The following is a 24609-nucleotide window of genomic DNA, read 5'->3' on the forward strand; positions in this document are numbered from 1 at the left end:
ATATTAATCAGCGTCAAATTTCCACTCATCTAATTCTACAAAACATATGCCATAGCAGGAATACAGTGACTGAAAAGCCTCAGAACCAACAGCTGGTTCACTCTCTACAGACACTCCCTCTTATTGACAGGATCTCAACATTATCTGTCTTGCCATGCAGATTTACACATGTATTTGGCATGAAATATCAAAGAGCACTGGAAATACAACAAAATAAAAGTAGCTCACATTTTAGCGAGGAACAAGAGACTGGCATGTGCTATGTGCTCAAAGACTGGGGAGATTGGCAGGACAATGGATATGACTGAAACAATGAGAGCAGACAGACATATGAGAAAAGACTCAGATGGATACATGACGGACGTGACTGCTGTGATACTAATGCCCTCCCTTTGACAGCTGTTATATGTTTAAGAAAATAAAGAAATTATGAGAAAAATAAAGAAATTAATAAATAAAGTGACGAATAGTAAATGTGCTTTGTCTCTGCAAGTGTAAGATGTCGTGTCCTAATATCTAAAGAGTAGTTTATAAAAAGTAAACTGCGGCAAACTGAAAACAGGCAACATCTTAGCTAAACCGCTAGATGTCACCCAAGAGCCGCGGAGACGGCAGACACGCCCACATCGAGAGTGCGGTCTGTTTGGTTCATGACTCTTTCACGGAAAACATACATTATCGAGCCAAAATGGATCAAACACATAGTTCATGTTTAAACTTACTTAGTGAATCAATGCCCTTATTTAGGCTCAAGCGAGGTCCACAGCACATCTGGTAATTCGTCCTTTCCCATCAGGCATTCTGCTGGTTAGCTGTGCGGCGGCCGAGGACCCTTGGGCCGGATCGTTGATCGGTTGCTCCTCCTGGTGAATCGCAGTCACCGGCAGCGCGCGAGCTTTCAGCGCCTCTTAACGGGTTTAGTGGCGGCCGCGATTATTACTGGATTAAAGTGAAACCAGTTACGGCGGGACTGGAGTTGAGCCCTCTTTGTGGACGTTCGGTGCAACTTTACCGCCCGTTGAGTCGACGGCTGAAAGCCCAGCAGACTTTTACAGCCCGTGGTCATGGAATAAAAAGGCGAAGTGGAGCCGGGCGCGAGGCCTGAGGGAAACTAACGTGAGCTAGCTAGCTGACGGGAGCAGTTCATCCTTGTTTGGGGTCGCTGTGCTAACCAGCTAGCTGCTGTGTCTGTTAGCATAACAATTAGACAACCGGGTTCGCTGGCTCGTTTTGATGTTGATTCATTGAAGGAAGCCGCGCAGGGCCACCAGAGTGACACGTCTCCTAAACTTTCTAGCAGTTTTATTTCAACCTAATAAGGAAGCGAGCGAGCTACGTCTTTGTCGTATAAAGTGGATCTTTTTCTGTGAGCGCTAAAGTATTTTTCTATGAAGGATTGCATGTTGATGATCAAACATCAGTCAGACACAGTCCAGGCTCCCGGACCCTCCACGGAACTAAAGTTAAACCCGCTTTCGGTCCACATCACTCCGTCTCACTGACCACTGTCTCCTGTCTTCGGCCGGCTTCAGTTGCTGGCCACACGGCACTGAGTGCCCAATGGAGGATCATGACACCATGGACTATTTTTACCAGCAGGTAGTGCAGAAAGATGTTACCCGTAGGTTGCAGGTCGGCCAGGAGCTCATTGACTACCTCAATGACCCGAGCCGCTCCCCGGACGTGGAGCAGGACAAACCCCGCCTGGATAAGACCATGGATGAGCTGACGGGATGGGTGAACTCCAGCAATTTCAAGGTGAGAGCTCATCCTCTTATCAGGTTATCGCAGTGTCACTACAGCAGTCATCCTCTCGGGCTGCTCATTAATTAGTTTACACCAGTTTACCCGTTGAGCTGGAAGATGGGGCAGCAATGGGAATTATGTGATGCGTGCAAAGAGTATTGTTTCAATGCAATGAACTTGAGCAAATAAATGGCTTTTCAAACGAGCTGTCATCCCCTAAGTGGTCTGAGAGGACTACAGCATCTCCCTGACCAAACTGGTACCCCTTTTTATCTTATCTTATCTGGCTGAGTCAGAAGATACACATTAATTGGCAGTTTTGTGTACAGCACATCTTACCAAACCTAAAAAAAAGCTTACGGTTGTGTGTGTTTCTCGTAGTCTATTCCTACAATTTAAAATGATATTCCAGTGACAGAGTCGGGCTTTTGCAGGACATTCCCCGTGGTTGTTAGTTTATATTGTTGAATTGTCTGATGCGTTGACGGGGATCCATTGTCAGGTCTGTGGACTACTGGAGCACTGGATGGGATGGGGGAGGGGTTAGCAGACTCATTGTTGTCCCCTTCTGCTTTCTCCATCGCTCGCTCTCTTTTTCTCTCCCTCACTCACACATACAGAGATCTCTTTTTCCCGTTTCACATTTTTTTCTTCCCATCCTCTCTTCTGCTTCATGCTTTGTGTGTTTTTGTGGAAGCTTTGTCTGCACTATTTGTCATATCTCAGATACGTTGGAATGTGAATTGTTTGCCAACGTATCATCCCGAACCAGACGGCGAGACAAAACGGTCAGATGTTTTTCACAGAAGGCTGAAATTTGAAGCCTGAGTCATTTTTTTTTTACTGTTTGAAATTGTCTGCACTGACTCAGCAAGACTGTACGAGTGTGGACATTTTACATTCAGCATAAAGAAAGCATGCTCTCTTAGTCTCTTGTTTGCCTATTTGTTGTCATAACCCTGTTAATACAACTTGATAAACTAATTTCCATTTACTACTATTTCATTTGCCAACTGTAATTTCAAAAAACAATCCAACTTCATTGAGCATTTGTTTTCTGCCATTGACAAACAAAGACATAACTTATTAGGTTAAGCTTTCAACAATTTACCTCCTAAGCAGCATACGATTTCTGAATTATTACAGAGTGCACACTCCCATCATGCTCTGGCATCTAGCCCCTTATAACAAATACACGGCTCCAATAGTGTGGTGTACGTGATTATATGAGGTAACTAGAAATTCAAAGAAACGGTAAAACAGTTTGCTATTTAGACTCCTAGATCAATTGATCGATGAATGTGGTTACATGATGCAGTTTTCTGGCATCCTCTGAAAGGACTGAGCAGACTCAACATGTTTGATGTGAAATAGTCAACCATTGCCACCTCTTAAATCTAAGTAGAATAATTTAATCTCCAGCGTTAACACGCTACGTGTCCCTTTGTTGAGATTTGTTCCTTCTCGTGTAAGACGCATACAGTAACATGAGCTCTGTCAGGCAGGGATGAGCAGATGAGTTGTGACCCCCCCCCCCCCCCCCGGAGGCCTCATTCAGACGGCTTTTAGTGATGCTGAGTGGTTGCCTGTTAGGCCAAAGGACGAAAAAGTTAGCCGTGAACAAGATGCGGACTGAGTCCACACACAGTATGTAATAAACATATGATGCAGTGTTGACTGATGATGGAGAAAAAGAGGGTGAATCCAGAACTGGAGGAATAAATAGGGTATGTGTAGGTGAGTTAAAATCACAAGTCTGGACTCATTAATACATAAAATGTTCGAAAAGGGCGACCATCAGTTCCACAGCCCTCTTCATCACCACATTTCACGTGTGTGTGTGTGTGTGTCTGGATCTCTCTTTTTCCCCTTACATCTTTCACCCTCGCTCCTCGTTCAGTCGGTAACACAGAAGATTCCTCTCATTCGCTTAGCTCTCGCATCGTCCCAGACATGAAAACAGAGGGCATTAATACTGCATGCAGCATTGATGGGCAGCCGAGCCAGATGACTGTACTGATGGAGGGTTGGTGCTCCCAGGCAGGCCTGACCAGAAACATTGTTTTTGTTTAGATTTGAGATTGCGTGTCAAGTATTTGTAATTATGTTTTACATGAAAACCATGATACACTATTTATCACGATGCAAACTGTGGGATACAGTGCACACACTCTACAGTGAGCATTTATTGGTTAAATGTATCCAATAAAGCATCAATATGTTGTTGTTTTTCTATATTTCTCTAAACCTGCTATTCCTGTAAACTCAACGCTTCCTACAGGTGCTTCATAGTAGAAACCTTCCACATTGTTTGGTGCTTTACTGCTTTTATTATGAGTATATAAGTGTTATCGGTAAGAACTCCAGGTGCTTATTATTGTCTGGTCAAATATTTAAGATCAAATGCAGAAAATTAAGTTATGATTTTTCTTTACCATTCTCTTGCCACCATCCTCAGTAATGGTGGGCACCACCCTTAGATTAATGGTGTAATTGTAGCTTAATGGTGTAATGGTTTCAACTAAGCTCCATCTTTGCACATTTTGTTGGCTCTCAAAAGTTGTTGCCTGAACCCTGGACCTTTAAATCACTTCAGGCTGCTCTATAATCCAGAATAAACCCGGTACATGGTATGCGCATTAGGAGGCTAAGTCCCCACACGCTCCCACCTTCAAGTCTTCACAAAGAGCCATTCATGGGCTAAATATGTACAGGTTTTCTTTCCGCCAGCATACCTCAGTCACACTGATGTTTTGAAGGTTTAGTCTAGAGATGCAGCAATGTCCTTCTAGACATCGCTTGGTCCACATCGCCGATGGTTATTATTATTTGCGATGATGCCCAAAAGCCCATCTGATGTTGTATTTCCTTCTTGTCTCCCTCACTCCCTCCTCACCCCTAGTCAGACTTTTACCTGAAGGAGAACACCTCCCCATATCCATGTTCTCCTGTCCAAGGGAGACAGATTAGACTCTCTCCATATCAAGATGACGTGTGGCTGTGGAGGGGGGGAGGCCTCAGGGCTCCTTCCTTCCTGTGCTGTTTCTTCCTTCTCCTGCTGTTTTTCCTCCCTCCCCCCTACTTTAGGTCAGAATGAGGGAGTCATCATAGTGACCTAGAGCTCATGTTTCTTCACAAGGTGATTCTAGTTTTCTGTGGTAATGCTTGGCCGTCGTCCCAGTACTTTTCAGCATCTCCCCAATCCGCCCCCTTTTTTTATTTATGTGTTTACCTGGCTGTGCTCTTCCTTTGACTAAATAAGGGGGGGAAACTGTAGTCTGGCTCTCGACTCAAGGCAGAGGAGTCTGGAGAATAATGTTTTTACGGATTTTCTTTTTTGGCTGCTCTATTTTACCGCACCGCTGCCAAAACAAGCATTCCAGGAGTACATCGCAGTGTGGGTTGTGATCCTAATCAGAAACAGTGGAAAACTTAACCACTCGACAAAAACCCAGTCTACCGTTCCCTACGAGTCACATCACAACACAGATTTTCTTTTTAGATTTGAGACTGAGCCAAATGACAGTGATGATCGACAATAGAGGAGTAAGGGCACTGTCCCAGAAAGCATGACTTCAGTGTACCAATGTTGATATCTGGAAGTCATTTGACTTTTTACCACATTTCAAAACTGATGCCATTGTCTGCTGTAATGCAGATGGAGTAAAGAGGGCACAACAAGGTTACAGAATGCAAGAGAGCCACAGCTGTTGACACACAGTTCCTTTTGCCACAGTAACTCAAATAGGACATTTGAGTTAGTTTCTAAGACTTTTATCTCTTTATCCATACTAACACATTTTTTACATCAGCCTTCTTCAGAGTTTGGAAAGTTCACTGTTAGGTTTTTTTGAGCTTTCCACTGCCCGTCGAACTGTTCTTCACCAATGAAAGGAGCTGGTTTGGGTATCATCCCTGACTGATTACGTGCTGATATGTGCATTTATTTTGGGACAGAGTGGGGATTCAAGGATGATCTTCAAGGGTTAAAATCTTTGTATTGCATTTCTGTTTTTTCCATTCAACTCAAAAGGTGGATGGAAAATCTCAGCAGCTCAGTGTGAATATTGTACACTGTACATTGTGTGCTGCTCATTCAGTCTGCGGCCCCATGTCACTAAATTATCACCAGGTACTAGAAGCACCGTCGATGGACAACCTCTTTAACCTGCAGAGGGAGTGAAGTGGTAGAAAACAATATACTATTGACTTCATTGTCCACCTCAGTGGAACTTTGTCTCTGGGTTCTCAATGTAGAGCAACGGTACATACAACACGCATTACACAGCACACCAATAAAACACTCGATCCAATTGTGCGAACGGTGTGCGAGCAGCAAGTCGTGGGAAATATAAAAGATCTCCAACGTGGACGTCTGGCTTTCAGAATAACATTTTAATTTGCATTCTGCTGTTTTGTAATCCCAATATTTCCATCGTTGTATCTTTTAACATTTCTTTCTCTGTGACTCAAGTGGCTCGATAGTAAAATGATGTTCCTCTTCTAAAGCTGTTTGCTGTTACCAGTCACTGTTGAGTACAGTTCTGTCACATGACAGGGCACATCCACATATCTAGATTTGGGGAAATGGATAGTATAAAGAGCAAACCTGTTGGCAGACTGACGGCCTGAATCTTCTGAATTGAACATGACAACATTACCCATCACACACAGCCTGTGCTTTTCGCTGAGTCAGGAAACCTCAAAGAACGTTTGATTCCGTATTTGTTAAAATCCATATAAATTGCCAAGATTGGACTTAAAATGTTGTCAAAATCCTCGGCTCCCGTGGTTTCCTATCAATGCTGCCGCTGTAAGCAGACAGTTGTCATGAAATGTACAGGAAACTGCTGTTAAATATTGCATAGCTGAACCGATACTGTTTCTCCCCCTGTTCCTTAGGTGGCTTTGGTGGGGATAGACATCTGCGGTGCGTTTGTGGACCGCCTGGGAGAGCGTTTCAGAGGATACCTGGCCACAGGTGAGATATCAAACTTATCCCCACCCTGAAGGTTATTTAGGTTATGCTCAATTTACAGTGAAACTCATTCATTGTTATTTTGTTCTAAAACGAAGCCTGGACACAAACAACGAAGTGCTTCTTTAAAACATAGATTATACGGATGTCTTTCTTTGTTCTATTCATCCGACTCAAAGGTCAATATTTGCTGCCGCATCCTTTCCTGGTCTTAAGCAGCGAGGGCTAATAAATACCAGCAATCGTTACTATTTCCCCAATTGTACCCAAGAAACATACACTGAAGTAATGTTTTTTTGTATTATGGGATAGACTCTGCAGCATTTTCATCTTCCATTTTGTTCCTCACTTCCACTTTGTGGTTCCTCTGAGACCGACCGGCAGCACCACTCTACTGTACATCTTTTCGTCTCTATATTTAGGATCTGAATTGTCCGTCATGCTGCTGCTCGGTCTGCTACAACCCAAAACACGCCTCACATTGATATGACCTCATGCACTGAATCCTGTGTTAGATTTCATGCTGTGTGAATGTGTATGTGTGTGTGATGCCAGTGCCAGCCCTTGTGTGTGTGCACCCACTGAAGGTGTCACCAGCTGTCTTTGTCAGCCAGACTGGCTCCGGTCACCAACAAACATACTCACTCTGGGATGACTGGACCTGTCACACAGTGCAAAGTCTGCCATCACACACTCACACAAATACACGTACACAATATGTGTGTGTGTGTGTGTGTGTTAAAACTAGGGCTGTCAATCGATTAAAAAAAATTAACTAATTAATCGCACATTTTGAAATTGCGATTAATTAATCGCGATTAATTGCGATTAATCGCAATTAAAAGTTCAAAGTTAAAAGTTCATTCTTTTTAAAGACAAAACTTCACACAGAGCTGTGTTTTCAAAGAGGCTCCTACATATACAGTGCCAGCGAGGTATTTAATATCGTGGATGATAAATTGTTTCTTCAGTGAAACATCAGATTCGTAAAAAGAAAAGAAGTATATTGAGACCCCATTGGTCCTGTCATCTTTAACATTGAACACAGCAGAACCAGTGGCCTTGATAACTGACTGACATTCAAATATGTCACGTTAACCCTCTGGAGGCTGGGCTCATTTTATACATTTTACAAACAAAAAAAATTCACCGTTTAACCCTTGTGTTGCCTTCGGGTCATTTTGACCCGAATCAATATACACCCTCCTGCCGCCTTGGTTAATTTGACCCCATTCAATGTTTAATGTCGGTGTTCTTTCGGTCGTCAACAAACAAACATAAAGTGCCTCACACTTAAACTTGGAAAACAATATTAATTCTAATAATTTTCTGGAGGTTTTAATTGCTGGCGTCAAATTGAACCCAAAGGGTAAAATATGTTAGTAAATATAAAGGTAACAGGAGGGTTAAACATTGAATCGGGTCAAAATGACCCAAAGGCCGGGGGAGGGTGTAATATTTAATCGGGTCAAAATGACCCGAAGGCAACACAAGGGTTAAAAGTGTTTCCCTTCTTTTTAAAGACAAAACTTCACACAGAGCTGTGTTTTCAAAGAGGCTCCTACATATACAGTGCCAGCGAGGTATTTAATATCGTGGATGATAAAAATTTTCTTCAGTGAAACATCAGATTAGTAAAAAAAAGAAGTATATTGAGACCCCATTGGTCCTGTCATCTTTAACATTGAACAGCAGCAGAACCAGTGGCCTTGGTAACTGACTGACATTCAAATATGTCACGTTAACCCTCTGGAGGCTGGGGGCATTTTATACATTTTACAAAATAAATTAAATTCACCGTTTAAAGTCTTTTGCATGGGACACACCCCCACGTGTTCTACATCAAACATTCCAGAACAATCTCAGCTCTGAAATGAGCCTCATTGTCCTCGCGCGTGTCCTCTGGTTCTCTGACTGACAGGCTGCTAAATGAGCCTAACCTGTGAAGTGGGAGGTCCTTTGTGATTTACTGAGTGTTCATTGGTTTTATTTCCCCCGAAATGTTGACAGACAAACAGATTGACCAATCACGGTGAAGGTTTCGTGTGACGAGTTCTTTCCGCGCCGCGTCCCCCGACAAGTCGCCCTCCGTTCCTCTGTGTATCAGAGGGGGAGACGGGAGGAAGGAGCAGGAGGAAACCCGACTGATTCATCCACGAGTTAAACTGATTTATGATCCTTATTTTCGCGGAGAAATGATTGTTTTAAAAACGGAAACAGTGTCAAACCGTACTGCCGCGGTTTAAAAAAAAAAAAAAAAAAAAACTTGCGTTAATTGCGTTAAAATATTTTAGTGCGTTAACGCGGCCAAATTAATCGCATAGATTAACGCGTTAACGCTGACAGCCCTAGTTAAAACACATCTGAGCCACCACTGGCTCTGGAATCTTGCTCCCTCCGTTTGATTTTCATCTCTCCTTTCCTGTGCTTCCTCTCCATCTCACACACACGTACACAGAGGACAGGAAGATGAGATCATTGCGACTGAGCGATTGTATTGATCTACAGGACTGACTCCAGGCTGCTTCCATTACGTCGTTTCTGTGTGCACTTTAACCCAGTGCCGTTCGCTACCTTGCAAAGTAAATTCTAGATGTGAAGTGGAAGTGAAACTTGCAGATCACTAAAGCCAGTCATTTGACCAATAATACTTTGTTGTTTACAACGTGACGGGTCAAATAAAGTGCCGTGATTGGCCCAGCAGCTGTGTGCCAGTTTGATCCTCATTTTTTAAGTGTGTGTGTGTGTGTGTGTTCACTACAGTAGATGACATCGGGGGCAACAATGTCACCCTGTCATTTTTTCTGTTTGAGGGTATTGTCCTTGTTACCAAGGCAACCAGCTGTTGTAACATTATGTACGCACGTTAGCACACACACACACACGCACGCGCGCGCGCACACTCACACACACACACAGACAGACAGCACAATAAAAGGACAGATGAAATTACTCCCCCATGCTTGTGTGTGTTTGTGTGTGTGTGCGTGTGCATCCCATTAGTTCTTCCTGAGCAACTAGAAAGCAGGACCCTGTAAGTGTGATTGACTCAAAAGAAATGACCATGTTCATTTTAACTGGAAACATGTGAGCAGTTGTGTGTTTTAATAAAGCGAAACTGACACGAGAGCCGTTGATAATCTTGACATTATTTTAGTCACGGTCCATTTCTTGTGTTCTCTCCGCCGCAACTCATCGGAGCCTTTGTGTCGATGATGGTATTGTTTAAGCCAGTGGTCCCCAAACTACGGCCCGCGGGCCGGATGCGGCCCGCCTCCCCATGTGGACCGGCCCCCTGAACAATACCAGAGACGCGTTCCGATTTATTATTTTTTTCACCTGGCCCGCTGCCGTTGAGATTGCAGTGAGACGTGGAGAAAATGTGGAGTGGTGCTCTTTGCAATAGAACATATTTGATGGGACGTGTCGCGTCTCGGCCAATCAGCGTTCAGATGTCCACAGCGTTTGGGAAGTTAGGTTAGCTTGGATGTTAGTCCGCTACATCTGCTGCCGTCACGCTGCACGGTGTAGCGATACTAACAAAGTACCCGTACGTTAAAAACGATGTGATTTAGCATATTTTTAGTATCGATACTTCATTAAAAGAGCGATCAGAGCGCACGCGCTGCTTCGCTCCGTTAAATGCTGTCTGCACGTGCATGCACTCACAGCGAGTGGCGCGCGCATCCAGGATTTTTCCTGGGTCAAAATGAGTCTTCGGTGCACCGTCTACTCGTGCAAGTCGGGCTGTTGAGTGAGTGATCAGCAGCTGGCCGCTCGGTCCATTCGCGCACCTCACAGTTGCGTATTGATCAGACAAGAAGACACGCTTATCTACTCCAGTGTTATCCTTACTATTATAACAGGGTGAAATCTCCACCCCCCACTCTGTAATTCCCCCCCCCCCCATATTTTTAGTATCGATACTACATTAAAAGAGCGATCAGAGCGCACGCGCTGCTCCGTTAAATGCTGTCTGCACGCGAGCGTGAGTGATGCGCGCGCACCACTGAGCCGTGATGCGCGCGCATAGGTGAGCACACTCACTTATCACTAGCACCCCCGGCTGGCCCTCCAGCAGACGAGGCAAACGTTATGTGGCCCTCACAGGAAAAAGTTTGGGGACCCCTGGTTTAAGCTGTTGCATCACGATGTTGTTGTGTCTTTCTCTCTCACATGCCGACAGACCGTAACTAATGATGAACATGTATCTTTGTATATGTATGTGTTTTAAAGGCGCTCCACTTGGGGGCAGTCTTGATTGTCTTTGTTCTTCAAATCCAGGAAAGGCTCAATGTCACGTGCTGCATCATTTCTCATGTCCTTGATGTAACAAAAATACTGCACATTAGACTGCATTTTTCATACTCACCTCTCTGTCACTCTCTCCCTCCATCTTATTTCCTGTCTGTAGTTTTGCCAGCTTTGGTGGACAGGCTGGGCGATGGGAAGGACCAGGTCAGGGAGAACAGCCAAGCTGTCATCCTTCGCTGTATGGAGCAGAGTGCCTCGCCCATGGTGAGACACACAGACCAGCACATAAATATGTCGGCCTTGGGACCTGACGAACCCTCTTGTAATAAGGATCAGATAAATAGTCAGATGAACTTTGAAATAAACCTGGATATCGGCTGAATTATTATTTTGAGCCATTCATTTCAAGCACCACATGGAACACGACTGACCTCCAAACAGAGGGTCTGTTTTTGGTCAAACAAGATCATTTAGATGTCGAGCCTTATTATTTTCAGGACTGTTGTGCTTCAAATTCAGGAACTGATTGTAGCTAATATCACAGGTTTCGATGTGGAAAAACCGTGTTGTATTGTGTGAAGCTGTTGGAATAGCCAGTATGTAGCAACCCTCAGATCAACTTTAATTATTGTAGTTATTTAAAATAACAGCGGACAAATCACAGCCACCTCCACATCAATACATAGTCATGATATCTGAGGGGTTTTATTAGTTGGGCTCCCTCTCCTGGGTATCAAAGGAATTACACCGGCAACATCTCTACTCTACTCTAAGTTATCTACACACACGCACATCTCCACAGATTGTGACCTCATCTGCGCTCCATAATCTTCCCAATCCCCCGATGAGTCTCTGGCATGAGTCCTGCTCGTTCCTACTTCCACATTCTTTCTCTCACTCCCACCCTCCCCCATCCCTCCCATTTATTTCCCTCTCTGCATCCAGTACGTTTGGGAAAGGCTACTTCCTGGTTTTAAACATAAGAACTTCCGCAGTCGAGAAGGAATCTGCCTCTGTCTCAGTGCCACGCTCACCACGTGAGTATCTTGCCCTCTTCATCTTTACCACTTCCAGGTTGAAATGTGAAAGAATACATTGTAAAGCTATAATGTGTAGATGACGTTTTTTCTCTCATCTTGTGGGCAGAGTGTCATACGTTAGTCCTGACAATAAGGATGCCACTGACCTAATCAATTAGGTCATCCTGAGTATCTATCAAACTGAGGTTTTCCACAAATAATCATATTAAAGCATTACTTTTACCAGAGATGTGCTCATAGGTTTCTGGAAAATAATTTAAATCGACTAATCAACGAAAGAGTTGACAAAGACCAAACTGACCGGTTAGTCTGATCTCAATGTACTTACTTTACACCAACTCTATGATTTATTTCTGATGGAGATTCTGCCATCTTAATCCGATACTGACGCCATGAATCTTTTGTTACTTCCTGATCTGCAAACCGAGGGATTGATTCATCTTTTTTCCCATATGTTTTTATGAACTTCTTTCTATGAGCGTTTCTCTAGGGTTAATCTTCTTACCGGTTTGACTGTCTAGAGGTGGCACACGTGCTGCGAATGGCACCGCTTTTCTCATGTGACTTTAAAATACTTTAGAGCCTACATGTCCGCTAATTTCTATTCACTCGGGTCCGACACCTCACATGGTGTCATGCTCAGAAGTCAGACCTGATGGAGGACTTGCTTTTCAATGTTTAATTTGTAAGAGACTGTATCCTCCTACTATGTAAATATGTCGGCCCATTTAGAGATAGGAGGTCAAAGGGATCGCATCTGGGAAAGGAAAAGAAAAGGAGCCCTGTGGCTTGCTGGTTAAACTCCACTAAGGGTTGAATTCACGACGGTTGCGGCCCCTAACCGCCTCTTACGGCACAAACACGGCTGTAATGTTTTGGCTGGCTACAAACACTGTTGCCATAATCACTGGAAAGTCGATGTGTGACAGCACTTCTAAATGCTCCTCAGACAGTTGTCACAAACTCTCTGGAGAAACTAATACTTTCACTGCGTGGGGCTATTGGCACTGATGTTTGTGAACTGAGTTCATAAATCCTATTCACAGTTTACATCAGACTTTCTGAAATTCCCAGTCCTGAGTATATAAGCATGTCCCACATTCATGAGAATGTTATTTAAATTATAGTCAAGGTCATATTTATAATTTTGCCGCCTTTTTGTGGCTCTTTTTCAGGTACGGAGCCCAGCCACTGAGCCTCAGTAAGCTAGTTCCTCATCTCTGCTCTCTGACCGGAGACCAGAACCCACAGGTAAGAGACACAGTGCTTTAGCAATATGATGCACGATCAACATGCCGAGGGATCCGCTTCGACTGTAGTTTCTGTGTTTGTTAAAGTGGGCAGAAGACCTAGGTTTCTTCCTTGTATCAGTCTGTAGCTAAGCCTGGGGTTTAGTGCTCAGCATCCAGAGTGTGTTGGCAGGCATGAAGGCAGCTCTGTTATTAGTGAGGAGATGGGCTCAGAAGAGTGTCCCCTCCAGCTCCACTGCTGAACCATGTGCACCAATACCCAACCATTAACCCACACAGCAGTACCAGCTGAATATGTGTGAGTAAGTGAGGGAGAAGGACAGAGAGAGGTTGGTTTTAAACCTCCGGTGGAGTTTGTCACGACCCGGCTCTGACGTCATGACAAATGCGAGAGAGACGCAGAGATTAAAGCAAAACACAGGGGAATGTATGACTTAACTAAAGGTGGGTTGCTGCAATACACCACAGAACAATTGGGAACAGGTTCAAGTGTTAAGTTGCCGTTGCCTGGCTGGCTACACACTAACAATGCCCGTCAGTGGAGAGAGAGAGGGCTCAATTCTATTCTCAATTCAATCCATTTAAGGGTGGGCAATCTGTGTCGAATTATTAAAGTAAATTGATCATAATTGTAACGAATACACTGTGTGTGTGTGTGTGGCTGTGTCTGTGTGTCTGTGTGTGTGTCTGTGTGTCTGTGTGTCTGCACGCTCACAGGACTTTTAAATTGATTCATGTCTGCTGTCCGTAGGTACGTGAGGCCTCCATAGCAACATTGGTGGATGTTTATCGTCACGTTGGAGAGAAGGTCCGAGCAGACCTGGGCAGGAGAGGTCTGTCGGCTGCACGGTGAGTTATTTTCTATGCGTTAGTTATTGATAAGCACTCTCTTTGTGAGCATTGTTTATATTTGTATTTGGGTGCGTGTGTTACTCCTCTGCACAGCAGAGGATGAGTTATGTGGGGGGCCTGTGGGTCCCGTGGCCTTGGCACTCAGTTTGTCCCAGGCCACACCATGCACCACTCTGCCCTTCACAACCACAGAGAGGCACTTTCATCCAGAGCACAATGCTGACTGACTGGGGGAGGGGGAAGACGGGGTACAAAGGCATTGGGTGGAGTAACAGAGTTGAGGAGAAATTGTAGAAAGTGTGTGTGTGTCTAAAGAGGTCCACTGAGTGGTCTCGCCTTGTATCATGTTTGCACACATTAAGCCTGTTTGTGTCCGGTGTAAACACGCTGTCTGTGTATGTGGGATTCATACACACTGTATGTCTGACTGATACAGAGACTTATGTCTGATACCAATGCTTGTTCCTCTGTAGATGTAATGTACAGGGGATCAAATAATCGTAAAAATATTTTTATCTTTTGGCATGAATGGTGATGAATACAAATAGTTTTTACCGTTTTGTTCCTGTATTCACTAGTACTATTGTAGCACTGGTATGAAGACATGGTGGAGGGTGTTTGTGTAAGTAGTAAATGGTTGCTGGTGGAATGCTGCGGGCCAGTGTCTTGCTAACCAGATGACATATAAACTTGGTAGAGCTAGTGTTTGGTTATGGAGAGAAAGAGAGAGTAGGGTTGAGAGTATGAGGTGGAGAGGTGGAGAGGTGGAGAGGTGGAGAGGTGGAGAGGTGGAGAGGTGGAGAGGTGGAGAGGTGGAGAGGTGGAGATGGTATTTGAGGAAGCAGAATGGCTAAAAGTGCGGAGATGACATACTTTTAGAGTACTTGTATTATATCCCATCCCTTAACATAAGGGATGCATCACATCCATGATATATCTGGATTATATTACTTTTCAATCATTCAATCAAAAAAGCTTGAACTCGTATCCAGGTCCACAATGTGTTTGTATGAAAAGTTACATTCCTTAACCAAATCATATGAAGTAAGCCTGGAGGCTGTAACTAATGAGTATAATTATTTTTTGAATGCAGGTCAGGACAATTTAGCCGTCTCATTGAACAGACCATTTCATAATGTGTGCTGGTTTGGCCCTCCATAGCGGTCTTGAGAATAAAAATCAATCCATAAGTAAAAACAATGCCAATTTCTTTCCAGAGCCCACTGTTTAGGAAATTCATTCTGTCAATCAGCCTGATGAAGACAGTTTGGCCCTCAGGAGCTGTGCGGGCTGGCGAGCGTCTTTGTGGATTGAGTGCACTGTATGCTTTAGTAACGTCAGAGTTTTAGCTTTTTGAATTGTCATTGGTTTTACACAAGCAAACTTTTGTCTTTGAGTTTTTGAATGGGCGGATTTAGGTTTAAAAGATCTATTTAAATCAAATCAGTGTTTGTCAGGTTGTTATGTCTCGTGAATTTGACAGCCTTGTAATAAAGGTTAAATATGTAGTTTACAAACTGTGTTGGTTGAATGATACAGGATCCTACTACCCCAAATTTGGTTTGTCCCTGAAGAGGTCCCAGACTGTTCAGAGTAGGATTGGAATATATTTTAATTTCATCATTCCGGTCGGTTAATCTGGTTAGTGTTAGCACAACACACTACACTGTGTGCGGTAGCCTGTGTCAGATTAGATGGCTCATCCTACAGTGAACCTGACCCGGGTTAAACCTGTTTTGGAAGTCAGTCTGATTTGGTCAGCGAGGATCATCTGACCCGGCAGTTAAACTCAGCTCACTCTGTCCTGCATTGGAATCAGATCAGGCACTACTTTGATTTCTTTGTGTGGGTTTCTGATACATATGGTTGTATTGATCAGTATTGTTATTGAAGTTTAAACATCATTCATATTCCTAAAACTAACTCAAACGTAACTTTATAGAAGCATTGCTCTAACTTATTGTAAATGTATTTCTAAAGTCAAGTAGTGATTGAATGGAAGTGCTGTTGTAGACTTGAGTCCCTGTCAACAGTAAAGTGGGATTAACCTGTGACAACTGTTTCCTATTATCCGGCCACTTGCTGCTTGAGTGACCATTCGGTACACCTGCTATATGCACACAAGTCGAGGTGACAGTGGATCTGTGTCCACCCCAGTTTGAGGGCTCAGCGTAAACGCTGCGGCAGTGCGAACTGACGAGGAGATCCTGGAATTAAGAGATGGGAATTTGAAGTAAAAAAGAGCAATAGAAGAAAGGGAGTGAATATAGGCAAGTGGGGTGAGGAGAGACGTAGAGGGGGAGGAGCAGCAGCGTTGCTTTCTGTCTGCCGCTAGCTGTACAGCCCCTCCCCCTCTGGCAAGTGTGTGTCTGGGAATGGGAGGGAGGTTATGTAAAGGGTATCTGAATCTCTTTGCTGCCTGCCACACAAACTGGCCCCATTTGTCTCACAAACACACACAGACATACATGCAATGGCCCAGCTGAGATGTAACTCTTTGTATATTGTGGTGATTTCTCAGTGTGTGTGTTTGTGTGTGTGCCTGGCATACAATACGTATGTACGACAGTAGGTGGTGCTTTCGTCGTATGTTCGGATCCTCGGTCTCTCTCGCTCTCGCTCTCTCTCTCTCTCTCTGACACCCTCCCTCCCTGTCTTTCAAAGTCACTGCACCATGTTGGATACAAAGAGCTGAGGGTAGCCGAGGACCGGAGTGTGTCACTAGCATGGGAGCTAAGGCAACGCTGCGCAGCAACCTATTAATCAGTCCACTGGGAAATCCTGAGGCAGATGAATGTAGACGACTTGAGGCTACGCCGTTTCTGAACTGAATAGGCACATTAGTATGCTAGGGAGAGGGAAGGAGCCACGTGAAAACGCTGCACGGCGGAGCAGCCCATTGCAACGCTAATCATCACTGATCAGGAGCTGCTTAGCTGTGTTGTAGTTGTGGACCAACACCGAGAGACAGAGAGAAAAACAGAGACAGACGACGGTGTGTATGACTCTTGTTCTTGTGTGCTCACATCCATGACTAACCCTTTGGCAAGGATACATTCGGGCATGTTACAGGGTGTGGGTCATTGTGTCTGTGTTGTGTTATTGTCATAGCATTGATCATGTGTAATCAACGTGTATCAACACCGCCCGGTGTGCAGGTGATGTGTGAGGCTATTATTTATGCAAATATGTTATTTTTGCTGGAGCTGACTGTCATTGGGATGGATCTTTGCTTTATTAACAAGCAGACGGGGTGAGCTGATGCGGCTTGTGGTTCTGTGTGGTTCTGTGTGTTTTTGTGCGTTCGGTGCTGAGCATGATGCCAGAAGGACTCCGGGTGTTTGCTGCTGCAGCTTCATGCGTGTGACTGGCATGATCGGTGACACCCGCCTGCCGACAGGCGCTCCTCATGTTGCTGATGATGATACTTTCACTTGGGATTCACAGCATCATGATTGTCTCTATGTCAAATGTGTGTGTGTGTGTGTGTGTGTTGTCTTTGTCAATGAAGACGATTGCATATATGTATTTCCTAATTCAGTCGCATTTTGATGTATCCAATTCTGCAATTATATGTATTTAATTCGTTCTGTTGCGTGTTTTGCTCTAACATTTTTTCTTCTTCTTCTCCAGGTTACAGGCGTTATTCACTCGTTTTGATGAAGCCTTGAATTCAGGCAACATGGCTCTCAGCCCGGGTCACGGTCAGTGCCATCTCATTTATTTTTGCCACAGTTTTATCGGCCTCTGAGAACCACCAAGTGTAGTCATGATGTCCAGAGGATTTTACTCTTGAGTATTGGGTGTGGATTTGAAAACGGTTTTGGTGTGCGCGTGTGTGTGTCTGTGTGTCTGTGTGTGTGTGTCTTTATGTCTTTATCTGCATGTGCTCTGGTGGTTGTGTCAGTGTGTTGCCATGAGTAAGAGGTCCTAACAGGATTAATGGTTTAATCTGTCTGTCTTTGCGTGTGACTCTGGTGTGCTGAGCCGGAGCTGATTTGTGTATTGATGACACCTCTTACAGCAATGTTTCACTTTGTTATTTCCACCCTTCAGAATATATAAGTTGGTTTAGTAGCCCTTTTGAGATTTACTGACACCTTTATGTATTGGAATTGTGATTTTCACACTTAATGATGAGGTGTATGTGTGAAACATGTTAACTGAAATATAATCCACAAAGGCGTCTCTTTTGTCTTTTGGCAAGAGAAGCTGTTAGCTCCTCTTGCACTGTTTACACAAACAAATTAATTGTTTGATAAGGATGTACAAATATAACACAATAACTTGTACAGCAATAATTCAAATTGCAGCCGGTAAATACTTTTTAAATGTGGGAATAGAGAGCAGTGTTATCAGTTTGGTGTTTGGTATGAGTAGACACCCAGAGGTGAGAGAACTGAAATTGCTATCGGCAGAAGAAAAGTTGAGTATAAGTTTCTGCGGGGTCACTCCGGTCTGTTGTTGTGAATGTCATTGCGTGTAAGAGACTGACAGGGCAGCCTTATGGTAGTATCTGTCTAACACCAGTTGCAGTTTGTTTACTTGGAGGGAGAGACGTGCAGACGAGCTCAGGGCGTGTCGTTGCCATGATGCTGTCTGGTGGCAGCAGAAGGATGGAGGGAGTGTTACTTTTAATTCCCCCCTCCCTAGGATCCAGAGCCAGGCTTTGTTTTTTACTCGGTGTTCTTGCCTTCCGTCATGTGGTTTGCTGGGTATGAAATCAGTGCTTGTTATATATGTTTAGTAGGATTCAGCTATTTTGGATATTTGGGTTCTTGGAAGGAATGATGATTTCTATGTTTAATTAAAATGGTGTTTGACCCACAGTTGGCCTTCAACAAATATTGTACCTCCTGCTATTTAAAAATCGCAGGAGGCCATATTGCAATTTCAATACTATTTTGATAATTAGGCAGCCATAAATCACTTGTGATCTATAATGGGAGGAGGAATGTCATGGGGGTAAACATTGTAACAAGCGACAAATTGAAAACAATAGCAAGAGATTGGTGTAGATGGTCAATAAAACATGTCTTGATGCTTGAGACTCACCATCCTTCATACCTGACACACTGACAACTCCCCTTGCTGCTCTGACTAGAAAGAAACGACCTAAAGCACTGCATCTTTAGATAAAGCCTTTAAAAACTCTTTGTAATCTGATTGTATGTGTTGATGGCATATCTTAATCCCTGAGTGGGTGAAAGTGGCAACAGATGCGCTCCCGGTGAACTTGGCTGCATGCCTGACTGTTTGGCTTTGGCCACCACCTCCAGTGTACTTGAGCTTCTCTCTTTTGTAGTTCATGCCAATCTTGTTTGGTCACACATCTGTTAATTGTTGTTTCATTCCCATCCCTGCCAAGGTGGGCTGGAATTTATTATTTGTTTCGTAATCGATCACAAAAATGTCAAAATCGGTGATGGATGCCCACGACGCTCTTCTAAAGTCCAACGTTTCCTCTTCACATAACTTGTTTTCACTGACCAACAGTCCAAAATAAAAGATGCCACATTTTACAGCTCAAAGGATTAGTCGATGAGTTTATCAACAGAAACGTAATCTGCAACTATTTTTGATAATTAATTTATCCGTTGAAAGAAATTTTATCTGCATTTTTACAGTTTTAGCTTTTAAGTTTGTGTGTACTCCATAAAAATACAACGCTAAATTCATATGCAATGAAAATCGTAATCTCTCTGTTGTATAGAATAATGGTGGAGTCTGTTAGTTTCCTCGACCTGTTCCTGCCTTCTGTGACGCTGATCAGCCCGAGGCTCACAGTCGACTCTTGTTTGGCCAGAAAATCTACTAAAGAGTGTCGCTGAGGGTGCGCTGGTGTTTTCCTGTAAACACCAGCTCAGAATTCTCACATCATCATCTTCACACTTAAACACACACACTCACATTCGTTCTTACTTGCCCCACATCTCTTTCAGGCCAGCACTCTGTGTTTGCGGTAAAGGGTTAAAGGCAGCTGTTGCTCCGAGAACAGGAGAGAGGGGGTAGGAAGGGATGGAGGGAGGGAGGGAAAAGGCTTGAGGGAAGAAGCTGACAGAGATCTCTCGCAGTAGGGGAGTCACAGCGCTGTGCCTATCACTGCCTCGCCCTAATTCATCATGACCGAGACAGAGAGAGATTGAACAAATGAGAGAGGGAGGAGAAAACAAAGGAGAAGGACAGAAGGAGAGGAGTGAAATCTGACAACGCCAACAGCAAATCTCTATCCATAAGTAAGTGTGTGTGTGTGTGTGTGTGTGTGTGTGTGTGTGTGTGTGTGTGTGTGTGTGTGTGTGTGTGTGTGTGTGTGTGTGTGTGTGTGTGTGTGTGTGTGTGTGTGTGTGTGTGTGTGTGTGTGTGTGTGTGTGTGTGTGTGTGTGTGTGTGTGTGTGTGTGTGTGTGTGTGTGTGTGTGTGTGTGTGTGTGCAATCTTATCTGGATGCTGGTATTCAGACAAAAGCTTGTGGTTTTTGGTTGAAATCAGCTTAAAGTCCAAGCACTTTCATTCAAGTGCACTTGCTTAGATGTAACTACATTTACATGTCTTAATCTGTGTGTTTTTCTCTGGATAAATGTTTGAAATAAAGATGGGTAATTACATAGAACAGTAGCCCCAAAGCTACCCAAACCAATCAAATGCTCAGACTTGACGTACCATTGTTTGTATTGATATACAATCACCATTTTGTTTGGTTTAGATATTGCAGAAAACTTTTTCTTACAATTATTGCTTTTCACTGGTATTTTCCAAGTGCCCTTAAAAACAGAATAATACTGTGACTTTGCTGTGAAGTAACCCTAACCCTACTCTTTGCTCTCCCGCTTCATCTCTTTCTGTTGCAGTAATATTATGTCATGTGTGTGTAGTTCTGTGTCGGCATCCTTCCTGTTTCTGACTCTCGTTGTCATGAGACGGATGCTTGAGATGAAGATGAGGTTCATTGGAGCTCTGTTTGTCTTGAAGAGTGGGCTTCCCCACATTGGACCAAAGGATATATCCGAGTGTGACGGCAGAACAAGGCATTTGTTGAGATGGGTGTTAAGTTTAGATGAAACATGATTAACTTGTCTTCTCTCTGGCTGTTTTGAAAACAACTCCTCCGAGACTTTCACATTGTGCCGCTTAATATCATCCAGGATTACAGGACAGTTTTATGCTGACCAAATGATATAACTTTTGCACTTTCCTTCTAATAATAGATACGTTGTTAGTTTTCATTTCATGGAGACAAATTTAGCCCTTACTTACACAACAGAAAAATCATAACATATTTGTATATATATATATATTCCCTGTGTTTGTGTGTAAGAAGGTAAAGCATTACTCAATGGTATTTTTTCCTGTCAATTTTGCTTGTGTGAACACACACACACACACACACACATACACCTAGTCACATATAAGCCCAGATATATTTAGTGCCTTGCAAACTGACCGTCAGTAGCAGCTTTCATTACTTGCATAGCTCAGTGTTGACGAGGACTGACGCACACAAACACACTCGCTCTCTCTTTCGCAGACATGCTCATTCTGCTTCAGTGCATCTCCGGCTCTGGAAAGAAAACCGTGACCCCGTTTACAGGCTCGGCTGGTTGCCATGGCAAAGCTTTCCTCTGAATATTATGGTTTATCTGTCCTTTCGACTTGGAATAGATAGATAGATAGATATATACTTTATTAATCCCCAAGAGGAAATTAGGGCTCAAAATGTGCGTGTGTGCGTAACCTATTATTACATTCTGTTTACTTCTGTACTGTATTGACATGTTGTGTGCTAATTTTTTATTTATTTTTTAAATTGTAGCCCTTGCTGCAAACATTTCCTACAATGTGTCCACTTATAATCACTGTACGAATAAATAGATTGTAATACAATGGAGAGGGCTCATGGTGATCACAGGTTCAGTGATCTACTGCTGATATGGATCATAACGCTTTGGACTGAATCATTCGTAAAGACAAATGCGGCTTAAATACTGAGTTTTTAATGACCAAGTATTCTGCTTACGGTGTTAATTTGGGACTTTTTTCCCAACTTTACTCCCTTGATACTTGGCTACGCGAGGCCAAGAAGTCATTTATGTGACGTTGTCAGTTCCCCTTCAGATTACAGCAGATCAGCACAAACACAGGATCTCTGTGTAATACATATATTACTGGTATGCTCTCAGTCGCATGTTGAGATTTGTAGCTGTAGTTTGATCATTTCTACTGCCATGCTCCAGCTGATGAGATGCTTTGATGTTTTAAAACAGCGAATCTCCAAATCTCTTCCCTTTCGCTGTTTAACTGAGGTCATGCAAGCTTTGTTTAGAATAATAATAATGAGAAGGTTTATACGAACAGAAGCGCTGTTATCTCATTAACACATGTAGTGTTGCCTTAGTGAAAGGCTTCTTCTGTCTCCCTGTGACTCAAGACTGTTTCTAGTATGTGAACACAAGTTCCTTCTAAATTAGGGCTGCAACAACGAATCGATAAAAATCGATTATTAAAATAGTTGGCAACGAATTTCATTATCGATTCGTTGTCGCGCGATTATTACGGCGCTCAATAAGTCACGGAGTGTAAACAAAGTAGATTTGAGCGCAGAGCGGCGCAGGAGAAACAAGAGTGGAGGGAGAGACGGAACGCTGCGTTGTGAGAGCCAATCAGCGCTGAGCTGCTCCGCTGTTGATGAATCTAATTGGCTGCTGCTGCTCACGTGGCGCTGGATGCGGAAATCCTTCACGTAGTCGGAGACATTCACGGAGCTAAGTGCGCCTCCGGGTGACGTTATGAACCCAGACACCAGGGCGCTACATGTCACGACGTGTGGCATTTCCACAAGAGTATAACGTAGAGAACATGGTTATTTATTCCGTGGCAGATGGCTGAAAATATTTTTCCATGGAGAAAGGCAATGGAGATAAGCCACGCCCCCTCACCGTATGAGGCGTTTATTCCATAAATAGCAAACTCAGGAGAGTAAACCGCTGTCAGTCTGTTTGTGACGGGTTCATCCACATGCTGACCAGTGAACAGGTTCATACACATGCTGACCAGTGGATCTCCAGGACCTTTCCATGACTTTAAACCAAATTTTCATGATTAAACATTTAATGAAAACTCTGTGTAGACATGAACAAGTGAGAAGATGTAGTATTTAAAATAACAATGAGAATTCCAAAGCATACCGTATATATACCGTGTAAATTAACATTTGAATAAAACAAATTTGCATTACTTTTCCAAATATTTTGGGATTTTATTTTTTTCAATTACTTTTCTAGGCCTGCTAATAGCCATTTAAAAATGCCATGACTTTTCCAGGTTTTCCATGACCGTACGGACCCTGTTTTGAATAAAGGATTGAAAATTACAGTGTTTTTGTTTTTTTTATCCGATTAATCGATTAATCGATAAAATAATCAACAGATTAATCGATTATCAAAATAATCGTTAGTTGCAGCCCTATTCTAAATTATCATTATTATCATTTTTTAAGCAAGCAACCGTATTCAAGTTTTACTGTTTTCCGTATATGCACTATTTTTGGTGGTGGTACTTTCTTGGCTTGACCTTGATTTCAGTGTTGTCAGTTTTTTTATTTTTATTATTTGAATAAATAAGTTCTATATCTACATTCAGGATTCAGAGCATTAAATTGGCAGCAGATAACTATTTGCTATGTGAAGGTGTAGTGAAGTAAGTCTACCTGAGCAGAGAATGAGGTCGTCCTCCTCGTTCTCAGTGCTGTGTTGACACGCACGTTCTGTTAGTTCTTTTGTACGCGTGAACGTGCCCCAGTGGCTCGATCATGACCTCTGCACTGTCCTTAAATGTCAGGCACAGCTGATAATACTGTCCAGATGTACAACGTCATGGCGATAGTGTAGCGTCCACCCCGCTGCTCCCCCTCAGGTGACGACTGTTAACACTCAGTGCTCTGTTGCCACTGTTGGCTGCAAGCCGCTGGCTCAGCCGTTGTTGTTTAGAGAGGCGACAGAAATGCTCCCGCTCCAAAGTGTACCCTCAAATACAACTTCATCTCATGAATGAGTGGTTACTATTGATTTGGGGAAGATGTAAAGTTATTCTTGGGACCCACAAAACACTCTTATTCCTGCCATAATGCAGTGGGATGCTTTCACCCTCTGTGTTTTGAGGAGGTTGTTGTTGTTGTTTTTTGGAACACTTGAACCATAGAAATAATTTGGTGAGAACAAAGCCGATGCTGCCACCATGTGGTAACAGCAGAATATTCTTTTGTGCGTTTGTATTTACAGATCTGTTATTTAATTGTATTCTTCATTTCATCACCCGCTTTCCTTCCATCCTCTTCTCTTTAGAGAGGAACCGAGAAACGGAACAATTATACATGTCTCCCTGCATGTAGATTTATATTTGTTGTTTTTGGCCGAGAAGAACACAAATTATTAGGGATTAGGATACTGGTTGCATGTTTGTTTTTGGAAATGCCTTCTAATTTGAGCACTGATTGAT

At 43.3% G+C, this 24609-nt stretch overlaps 1 protein-coding gene across 17 annotated transcripts in view; it reads left to right on the top strand.

Annotated features, from left to right (window-relative positions):
- Positions 1-841: 841 nt before the first annotated feature.
- The window catches only part of clasp2 (cytoplasmic linker associated protein 2), a 53007-nt gene continuing 29239 nt past the window's right edge, over positions 842-24609 (top strand). For 7 of the 17 annotated variants that reach the window (XM_056421960.1, XM_056421993.1, XM_056422009.1 and 4 more), the window contains exons 1-7: positions 844-1758; positions 6649-6727; positions 11139-11242; positions 11924-12015; positions 13194-13269; positions 14020-14117; positions 17754-17824. In XM_056421960.1, coding sequence (XP_056277935.1) covers positions 1561-1758; positions 6649-6727; positions 11139-11242; positions 11924-12015; positions 13194-13269; positions 14020-14117; positions 17754-17824 — 718 coding nt within the window. In that variant the 5' untranslated portion in view covers positions 844-1560. Of the gene's footprint in view, positions 1759-6648; positions 6728-11138; positions 11243-11923; positions 12016-13193; positions 13270-14019; positions 14118-16805; positions 17116-17753; positions 17825-24609 lie in introns of those variants that run through there. The other 10 variants (XM_056421931.1, XM_056421932.1, XM_056421937.1 and 7 more) reach the window with 3 other exon arrangements.

This window comes from Pseudoliparis swirei, chromosome 1 (assembly GCF_029220125.1).
Source record: "Pseudoliparis swirei isolate HS2019 ecotype Mariana Trench chromosome 1, NWPU_hadal_v1, whole genome shotgun sequence".
NCBI lineage: Eukaryota > Metazoa > Chordata > Actinopteri > Perciformes > Liparidae > Pseudoliparis > Pseudoliparis swirei.